Genomic DNA, 10,655 nt, shown 5'->3' with positions numbered 1-10,655 from the left:
CACATTCACACCAGAAGTCACAAGAAACTACAGTTTTTGAAGGCAGCCTTTGGGACTTCTTACACAGCGTCTGCAGCTGCAAAATCCTCCTGCATATACCCTATGGCTTTAGAGTCCTTCCACTACTGCCCCAGCCCTTGTTGGAGTGTGGCAGGTTACCAGGCCCTAGTTACTGAGGCTCTAGACCCAGCTTTTAGCTTTCACTCTGCCCACTTGGCTGTAAGGGCAAATAAACATGTAAGGGCAGCTCTCAGGACTGTCTATTCAACAACTTCAACTACAACATAGCACTGCCTTGCACAGCACATGCAAATCACATAATTTCACAATATTACTAGTACTTTCTGAGGAACAGCTTAACACATATAGCATAATTACTTGGAGTACAGTGGATGAACAACTGCTGAACAGAAGCTATGTACTAAGCATGAAGTGCAGATCTGGAAGGGCTGTAGTTACCAGGGCTCCAATATCAACTTGCCTTGAGTCAATGGGGATAGACTGTTCTGCAGCAGCTGAGGTTTTAGCCTAAAGGAATACAAATATTTGGATATCATGTTGCTTGATTAAGTCACTAGATAACTTAATGTCAGACAGCTAAACAAAGTCTTAAAGAGATCATTCACATTCCTAATGTAAAACTTGCAAGAGCTCCCTTTAGTGTAATAGCTTTTCTTAAGGGACATTTAAGGTTTATGTGACCTATTATAGAGACCTTGTCGATATGATTCTAATGTATACTGTATGTTCACTTTGCCTCTCTGTATACTTACCGTATTTACATTTTTTTGTAGCAGATTTCAACAGGTGGATGGTATCTGATTTCCTCATTGTTCATTTTGTTGCATATTAAAAATCCTTTAATGGCTTTTCACCTATTACACTGACTGTTAAAAATAAAGCCAAGCAAAGTATTTGCTGTGAAGTTCTTAATGCTGTCTGCTGGCTCCAGACATTGAGGACTCTCTGTCCTTCCACAAGTTTGCTGGAAAAAATGTCACATTAGCAGCCCTTTTACCCCAGACATATTGCATATTTACAAATCTCTTTTCTTACCTCCTTCCAGAGATAAGTGCCCACTAGCTGATGAAATCCAAGTCTTGTGAGTGTGCATTGTAGACCACATATTTTAGGTTTTCCACAAATCTTCTACTCTCTTCATGACTTCTACAGCCTCCTATGGTCTCATCCGCTGGTGACTACATAATATGTCCCAACTACACATCTTGCAAAATGTCAGCTAATGTGAACAAGACTGGAGGTGCAGAAGAGGACAGGGGATCTGCTTTGCATTTCCTTCCCTTCTGCAGAACTGGGAAGCAAAAGACCTGCTCCCTGGGGTGTGAGTGCTTTAGGGCAATGAGGAGGCAGCGTTAGCAAAGGACACCAAGCCCTTAAGGATTCACTACCACTTTTCTGCTCTGAGTAATTCCCTGAAAAGGAAAGAAAAGCTGTCAGGGGTCCTCTGATTTGCAGCTATTCAATGTTTGACCCTCCTTCTGCAGCAGTACTACAGACAAAAGCTGGGGAGAGATCCATGGAGAAAGGTCCCTGGGAAAGAAGCTCACCCTCCTTCCTCCTACTCCTCTCCACTGGGAGGTTTGTATTTTCCTTCTGTATCATATCTGGTGTATGTAGTTGCTGCCCAACACCGACAAAACTCAAAGAGCAAGTGAAGACCAGGGTTTTACACCTTCTGTGCTCAGATTTGGTAAAAAAGCCGCTCCGCTGATTCAATGCATTCAGGGGGTTTAGAGCAGGAAAAAAAAGAGCTCTGCTCTATTGCCTCCATATTGCACTGCCTCTTTAAAATCAGAAATGCACGGACAGCTTCAAGGTGCCTCCCACTGAGAAAAGGCTTTAGATGCATGCACAGAGACATCAGAGCCATCCTCCCCTGAGCTGCAGGGCAAACCTGCTTGGGAAAGAAATGATCATTCAACGAAGTCCTCTGGCTGCTTTCAGTGATCCTTTCTCTGCACATTTGCAGAGGAGAAACCTGGAGGCTATCCCCAGTGTTCCTGAGACCTCCAAGAAGATGAAAGCAACTGCAGGTACAGTTAGCTGATGGTGTTATATCAATTTGTGGATGACTGGATTGTCCTTATTTATTTTAAAATGTGCTCTCAGTATTTTGCAGGGAAACCTGTCTGAAAAAGATACCACACCTTGCTTTAACCAACATACAGATTTTTGCATCCAAGTATTTATTTAGTTCTTCTCTTAAATGAATGTTCCTGTTTCCAGGCAGCTGTGGGGTTGTCTTGCAAAGCAGTCAACTGTTTGAACTGTTATTCAGTTTCAGGCTTTGGCTTTCTGTTATTCTGTTCTGCAACTCTCAGATAGAAATGCAGTGTGGAGACTGAAGTTGTAGAAGTTTCTCTCAGAAATTTATTAAGTATTGGTACATCAAGGGCTGATGGCAGTTCCAGGGAAAGAAGGGGGCAACAGCTCCACTATTGTGGAGATTGTTCTTTGTAGCTATGACGGACATTGTTCAATAGCATTTAACACCCTGAAGACCTACTGCCTCAATGCAGAAAATGTGGTGATGCCCCTATTCTCTTCTGGGATTGGGTGGGACTGTCCTGACAGCTGTGAGTCTGGTGTGAGGATTCCCAGGTGTGGCAGGGGAAGAGGCAAGAAGGGACCCTCTCAGAATTTTCATACAAAGTAGAAGCAAAATTAGCCAGTAATTAGATTTTTTCTCCTCAGTGTGGAAAATAAATAAATTTTTAACATTTGGTACAACTAGCAGTACAAAAAGGGGACCCTGCTCTTCCCCAGCTCCAGAAATTCAAGACACTTTGTCTTGCTTAAGAAAGATTTTCCCTTTTACCTCAGGAACCTGTTTGTAGCAGCAGTCTCCCTTGAACAGCAGATTTACTTTCACAGCAAAGCTCTACAAGCTGGTTCACAGGACAAAATCTTGTCTATGCAAATTGGCAGAGCTCCACTGGTTTAAGAGAAGCAATAATGGATTATGCTGGCTGAAAATTTGGTCCCCCTGCTGAAATTAATGGCTGCCTAAAAGGAAAGTGCTGGCTTTGCTATTTTCTTGAGTCTTGCCAACTCTTATTTAATTTGGAAATGTATTTATAAGCCAGGACACCAGTTCTCCTTTCATTCTCACCCACCACATTGCTCCGAGACATCTAGTGTAAAGCAAAATCTTCGTCCAAAAAGCACATCAAATACTTTACAGCAAATTGAGGTGTCATCTCATTTTAGTTTTTTTTTTTTTTTTACCTTGCACAGGTATGACAGCACTGTGGGCTTGAAGGCTGGCAGAGATTTAAACTGGATTTTATACTCCTATATTGTCATTTCACTGTGTGCTGAAAACAAAATTTCATCGTTGGTAAATAAAACTTCTGTGTGTCACAATCAGTCTATTATGCAACTTAAAGGATTTTATAACAGAAACATCCTTTCACAGGGTATTTCTTCCCACTGTGCACAGCCAGCAATATTGCTGTGGGGCAATAAGGTGGCTATTGGTTTCCCCTCAAGCACAATATTTTTGCTGTAATTTCCTCTCAGGAAATGTTTTTCTGTTTTTGTTCCCACAGAAAGAGATAAATGAGGCTGTTGCTCTTATAATCTGATGGGGACAAAGACAAGGTGACTCACTGTTCAGAAGTAAACTTTGGATGAGGTCTCTTGCCTGCCACTGTCATGCCCTGCCACCCTGGGTAATTCTAACATGAAAACAAGGGCCAGCCAAGCCACATGTGTCAAAAGAAGACAGACATGGCCATGGAGCAAGCTGAACATAACCCAAATGCTACTGTCAACCTCAACTTTGCTGCGATCTACAGTCTCCACAATGGGGATTTAACCTCCTTGCGAAACTTCTCCTTCCCTTTCAATTTCAGTTACAGTGATTACGATCTCCCACTGGACAGTGAAGATGACATGACCAAAACTCGCACCTTCTTTGCAGCAAAGATTGTGATTGGGGTGGCTCTGGTTGGCATCATGCTCATCTGTGGCATTGGCAACTTCATCTTCATTGCTGCTCTTGCCCGCTACAAGAAGCTGCGGAACCTCACCAACCTGCTGATTGCCAACCTGGCCATCTCAGACTTCATTGTGGCCATTGTATGCTGCCCCTTCGAGATGGACTACTATGTGGTGCGGCAGCTGTCCTGGGAGCATGGCCATGTCCTCTGTGCCTCAGTCAACTACCTACGGACCGTTTCCCTCTATGTTTCTACCAATGCTCTTCTGGCTATAGCTGTTGACAGGTAAGTGTGGTGCTATGACTGCACAAGGAAATGCCAGAGCATCTGAGGTTGGCTGTCCAGATTTCTAGGTTTTTAACATGCTCAGCTGTTCTGCAGGATTTGCTGATGTCCATGTAGGTACTATGCAGACTGGGGTATCTTGTTTCATAAAAAGTTAATCACAGGAAGTCATAACATTATCCTGGAGAAAACTCAGGAAACTTCTTGACTGAATTTTTCAGGTTAAAAGAATGTTGATTTATTAAAAAGATTTTTTTCTGATAAAAATATGCTTGATTCAAGTGTAGGAGAGGGTTTATGAAATAACAGAGGAGAAAGAGAGGGACCAATCAGAAACACCCAGAGACTAGGGTATTCGTCAGCTAAGGAACCTTCTCTACTGGCCTACACAGCTTTTCTGAGTCTAACCTTTTCTATAAACAGTGAAGTAAATACTCTACAGCAAGAGGACCAGCTGACTGGTGATACAGAATTTGACAGGTGACTTTCCAACATGGTTATTGCCTTACAGGATATTTCTTTCTTCCTCTAAGGTATTTTTCCCAGGTTTCGTTTTGGTGTGAAAAAGAGTAAAAGATAAGACTTCTGTCTAGCCTGCAAAATAGAGTTCTTATTCTTTGTCATGACGTACTGAGAAAACCTAACAATTGTTAATTTAACCGTTTAATAGTACTGAGGCCTTAGCTGGATGCTCCAACCCAGAAGTGGATGCCCAGTGAGTGTTGCCAGTACTCTACTCCCCATTCAAATACTCTCCTCTCATACTCTCCTCTCTCTTTACACACCTCTCTGAGGATGGCACAGTGGCAAGCCAGGAAAGAGCCACAGGTAACTTATGGCACCTGTATTTATAGCACTGTCCAGAAAATGCTAAAATGCTACACCAACCCGGTTTAGCAGAGGTTTTCCTACAGCCTTCATAAGGAGGTAAGCAGAACATAACGATATACAACTGCTGTACTACCTGCTTCATGCTGCAGTCCTGAGATATTTTTATGCCTGCCTCTCACTCCAGGAATTTTAACAATATAATTTAATTGTATTCTTTCTTATGACTTCTGTTCTCCTAGCCTCATGCACCATGGACTCTGGCATACCCAGGCACCGAGGATCAGCTTCACGCTGACATAAGTCTGACACAACTGACTCACAGAAAGCCAGAAACCCAGAGAGTAAACTCTTTACAGAAAGGTCATCATAGCAAGAAATCTTTTGTGTACAAACACAATATACATCTCTCTTATACCCTCTACGTATGCACCTGTATGATTCCCAACACCCTCTTTCCTTTTTTTCCCAATTTCTCTCCTGTGTCATGTTATGCTCTAGTCTAATGTTGCATAGTTTTTGGTGCCTGATCCAAAACACAACTCGGGAGCAGTTAACCCTGCTGGTGGTTGTATAGAAACAGCTTGTACACAGCTGATTTAGCTGTTACTGACGTCAACAGAAGTCTGTGGAAAGACTCCGGGGAAGTTCAGAGTTGTTGTCCCTGGTGTGAGGGAAAGGGCAATCAGCTCCTATGAAACAAATCCTTAAAAAGTGCCTAACAAAACATCTTTGAACAGCAGCCGAGGACTCAGGGTTAAGCTTCTAAACACTATTATGTATGCATTACCATTTTCTATTACTTATCTTTTTCAACTTATAAAAACTTTTCTTGGAAAGCGCTGCTAGTGCATCCCAGATTGATGAAGTAACATGGGTCATTGAGCCCTTATGCCTGTTAAGAAATCAGAAGAAGATTTCTAGCATATCTCCCCACAGATCTTTCAAAACAATCCTGGAGATGATTAATCACTGAAGTTTGTTCTAAGAACACACTGTTTTGTTTTCACTGCCCTTTTTTAAATGAGCTTTTTAGATGGTAAACAGAGAGAAACCTTGTTCATTTAACAATCAACCATTCCATGTTTGTTATGTCATGTGCGTGGTTGACTTCAGTCTTGAAAAAGAACAGGCTCCTAACAAAAGTCTTCCCATGTTTAGATCATTTAAAAGAGAGGGTAAGCCTGTCCCACAGGATTTCCCTCAGGTAGGGCCCTCTCTCATCTTTCTTGAGGTCTATTCACATGAAACATAGGAATTTCACATATTTAAGGCCACACCTACACTAGACAGTATGCAATGTGAGAGGAACTGAAGAGTTAAGAATTTCTGCTAAGTGTCCCAATGTCCATGCTGTAAATATTTTGGAGGGTTTAGCTTTAGCTGGGTCCCCTGGACTGAACGCCCTTGAGCACTTGTGTTTTATGTACACTTTTGGAGCCCATCTTCCAGGGAAGTTTCATCTGAACTCAGTTCATGTGCTCCGGGACCACTACCCAGTAACAGTAAGTGTGGTAAGCAATGACAATCAGGAAATCCACCATAAAACCTCCCTCCTGACTCTCTTATAGAGATTTGCCCCATCCTGCCAAATGTTCTGCTGAGCAGATATGCATACTTATGAATGCAGATACATACATTATCCCACAACCTTGTTTCCACAGGACCCAATCTAAAAATATTCATTTATCAGCTTCACAATGAGGCTGAGTAATTTTGCTGACCCTTGACATCTAGCCTGAACTATTAAAAGCAATGAACAATTCATCTGCTTCCAATATCTGGCTGATGAAAAGCACCACTGACATGCCATTTTATTCTAGAATGAACATATATGGTGGATGCTATCTATGTATAGAATATATACAGATAGAAAAGCCTCTGAATGAGAAATTCCACTTTTTGAAACAATTCTATGTGTTAATACAATTGTACTGGGAGCTCTGGGGCCTCTCTGATAAAAATCTCTTAGCAGAAATATCCTAACCTTTTTGGGACAGAGTACTCTAATGTAAGCTCTTCTTACATCTATAGTGTCTTAAAAAATCAACCCCCCCAAACTCCAACCAAACAAAAAAAACCCAGAGTGAATGCAATTTGGTCCTAGCCTCTTTTTAACTGAATCAAGAGCAACTGATGGATCTTGCAATTAATGTTTTTCGAGTTCTCCACACCTCCTTGTAAAATACTGCAGAACACCTTGCAGCTTTACAGTCATAAGGAGTGCAAAAACCTAACTCAAGTTTTATGGTTTGGCATACTAGTTAACACAGCATATTTAAGATCAATTAACAATAGTCACCTCCAGCAGACAAAAAAAGAAATCTGCATGGACAGAAAATGGATACACAGTTCTTTGTTGGTGGCTTGAAAACATGCTCATCTGTAACCATTTATTAGTATCCGTTTCAGCTCTTTGCATCCCATGGAATAACCAAGAAAATAATAAAAACAGTTATATATATTTGACCTCTTGGTTAAAAAAAAAAGCATATTTAAATAGTTCTCTGCCTAGAGATAATATTTTTGTGTTTCTACTTGTTTGTCTTTTTACCTGCACCTGACTAGGTGTTTATTACTGCATGTTTCAAACTCTTACTTGAACATGTGTTGTCCACGAAAGAATTTCCAGAGGCTGTATCATGACACATCCTGGGTGTGACATCACCTGCATATTGTGCTAGGTTCTGCAAACATATTTGTCAGTAATAGGAATATTTCTTCTCTTTCTCCTCTTCCAGACTTTCCATAACTCCCAGACTTGTGATCTGTGTTAATAGGTTTGTGATGCAAATTTACAACATTTCCAGTTTGATCTTGTTAACAGGTGGGAGTCTGAGACTGAGGCCTTAAAACCATTTTCAGACACTCTAACGTACACCCAGATTTTCAGATCGCCACTGTCCTACCAAACCCTTCATCCATTCACTCCAGAGTTTCTGCCTAGATTTAGGAACTTGGTCCTAGGCTGCTACTTTGGAAAACTTTCTTAACTCTCCTCACAGACAAATTCATCAGGCTTTCTCCTTAAGAATGACAGCAATTCCCTTCTGCCTAATTCTGTCCACTTGTATTTTGAAGTGTCTTCTGACTAATAGTGTTTTCAGACTTCATTTTGAATGTATTTGTCTGTTCTAGGTATCTGGCCATTGTTCACCCACTGAAACCACGCATGAATTATCAAACTGCAACCTTCCTAATCGCCTTGGTCTGGATTGTCTCCATACTTGTAGCTATCCCATCTGCATACTTTGCTACTGAAACAGTGTTATTTATAGTGAAAAACCAGGAGAAAATTTTCTGTGGTCAAATTTGGCCAGTTGACCAGCAGATATACTACAAATCATACTTCCTCTTCATCTTTGGCATTGAATTCGTTGCACCTGTGATTACGATGACCTTGTGTTATGCCAGGATCTCTCAGGAGCTTTGGTTTAAAACCGTACCAGGATTTCAGACAGAACAGATCAGAAAGAGGCTTCGATGTAGAAGAAAAACTGTTATGGTACTGATGTGCATCCTGACTGCCTATGTTCTCTGCTGGGCACCCTTCTATGGCTTCACAATTGTCCGTGACTTTTTCCCCACCATCTTTGTGAAAGAGAAGCATTATCTTACTGCTTTTTACATAGTTGAATGCATTGCTATGAGTAACAGCATGATAAACACCATGTGTTTTGTAACTGTGAAAAACAACACCATGAAGTATTTCAAGAAGATCATGTTGCTGAGATGGAGATCCACATATAATGGAAGCAAATCTAGCACAGATTTAGACCTGAGAACAAATGCAGTGCCAGTTACAGAGGAGGTAGACTGCATAAAACTGAAATAAGTTTTCTGCAGTTGTAATTTCACATATTTTGGAGAGGGAGTAAAGAAGAAATAAAGCTTAGAGGGGAACACTCACCATTTGTGAGAGCCCTTGAAAAACAGCCAACTATGCATTTCCACAAGAACTCTTTTCACTGACTGCTGTATAATCCCGTAACTCAGACTAATGCTGTGCTTCAGTTCACCCATCTGTGAATTTGGGATTTAGACACTCATTTCAGTTGTTTAAAATTTAAGGGGATCAAAAAAGTCTATGAATGCATTAAAATGTTTTACAATTATGCAAGAGTCGATTGCTGAGCCTAGCAATGATGCCTTTGTTTCTTCTTAAGAGAAATCTCTTAACCCCTTTGAACTTATCATTTGTATGGATGGCAAAAAAAGCCCAGTTTGCTTCATGTCGTTCTTTATCCTCTCAGTTTACCCCTCACAATGAAGCTGCTTGAAGTCTACAGACCACCAGCTTTCTATTGTCCAATGTGCAGTATGCTCTTATGAAAGGCACATTCTCTACAAAGCTAAATACTGCTTCACAGTCTAGTGAAAACCTCCAGTCTCTTCCTGTGACACCTTGTTTAAGAATATTTTATCAACATTCCACTCTCTAGTTTTATGTAGAGTGTTACTCTGTTTATTATGTATTTGGAAATGGCACAGATACTTATTGAAGGGACCTATTCCCTTCTCTCATCTCCAGGCACCCTATGGCCAGCTTCTGCTGTCTTGAGTCACTGAGCTCTTCACAGAATCGATCACAAAATCCTAGAGGTGCAAAACATCTCCAGATTGTCTAGCCCACCCCTCTGCTTGAGCAGGGTCAGCTAGAACAGCTTGCCTAGGATTGTGTCCAGTTGGGTTTTGACTGACTCCAGGGATGGAGACTCCACAGCCTCCCCGGACCACCTATGCCAGTGTTCAACAGCCCTTGCAGTAAAAAAGTGTTTTATTCCATTTACATGGAATTTAATGTGTTTCAACTTGTTTTTCAGTAAGACCCATATAAAAGAATAGCATGTTATTGGGAAAAAATTCACCCTGCTGAACCAGGCCTAGATATCTTATCAAGTCTGCATACACCTTCAAAACAAAGTACATGTAGGGCCAAAATAGCATAGAGATCTTGAGATGGTCTGTCCTTCTACAAGCAATGGAGACAGACTCTAGGCTTCAGCAAGCCAGTCACTGGTTGAGTAGCTCATTGTCTTGTCAAACATAAGGCAACAACTCAATATGAATTCTGCATTGCCTCTCCCAGTGCTGTTTTTACTATTCTGATTTTGTGCAACTCCAGGATGGATGTTTCTTAACCAATAATCGTGATAAAGCAGGTGACAGTAGCAGTAATACCTACTCATTTAAAATACACATGAGATACCATGGACTTTTGTGTATTGAAATCAAGTCTTTTCTATTGTGATGACAAATGCTTCCTGTTTTAAAGTATATGGTACTGTCTACTTTTGGAGTAAGTGGCTTTTGTAAATAGTCTGTTTGTGAATTTGAAGTGAGCAGCAAATCCTGCTAATAAAACCATAAACATTGAGTCAATATCAGCATTGTGAATTATTTTTTATATTTTCCCCTTAGCCATCATTTTCCTACCCAAGTGACTAGTGTGAATTATTCAATTTCCGCTAAAAAAAACTATGAGGCCGATCAATTAAATTTAATGGCAAAAGGATATTCAAATCCATTAAAGTGCTCAAATGCTCTCATCATTAGCTGCTCTTAAAAAATACACAT

General features: G+C 40.8%; 1 protein-coding gene across 1 annotated transcript; it reads left to right on the top strand.

Annotated features, from left to right (window-relative positions):
- Window positions 1-1,863: 1,863 nt before the first annotated feature.
- Window positions 1,864-10,428, top strand: PROKR2 (prokineticin receptor 2). Its single transcript, XM_009502795.2, has 3 exons — window positions 1,864-2,054; window positions 3,573-4,250; window positions 8,217-10,428. The coding sequence occupies exons 2-3, from the start codon at window positions 3,733-3,735 to the stop codon at window positions 8,911-8,913; spliced, it is 1,215 nt and encodes a 404-aa protein (XP_009501090.1). The 5' UTR covers window positions 1,864-2,054; window positions 3,573-3,732; the 3' UTR covers window positions 8,914-10,428.
- Window positions 10,429-10,655: the final 227 nt, after the last annotated feature.

Source organism: Phalacrocorax carbo, chromosome 3 (genome assembly GCF_963921805.1).
Source record: "Phalacrocorax carbo chromosome 3, bPhaCar2.1, whole genome shotgun sequence".
In the NCBI taxonomy this organism is placed as follows: domain Eukaryota; kingdom Metazoa; phylum Chordata; class Aves; order Suliformes; family Phalacrocoracidae; genus Phalacrocorax; species Phalacrocorax carbo.
This window is presented reverse-complemented; position numbering and strand designations above follow the sequence as displayed.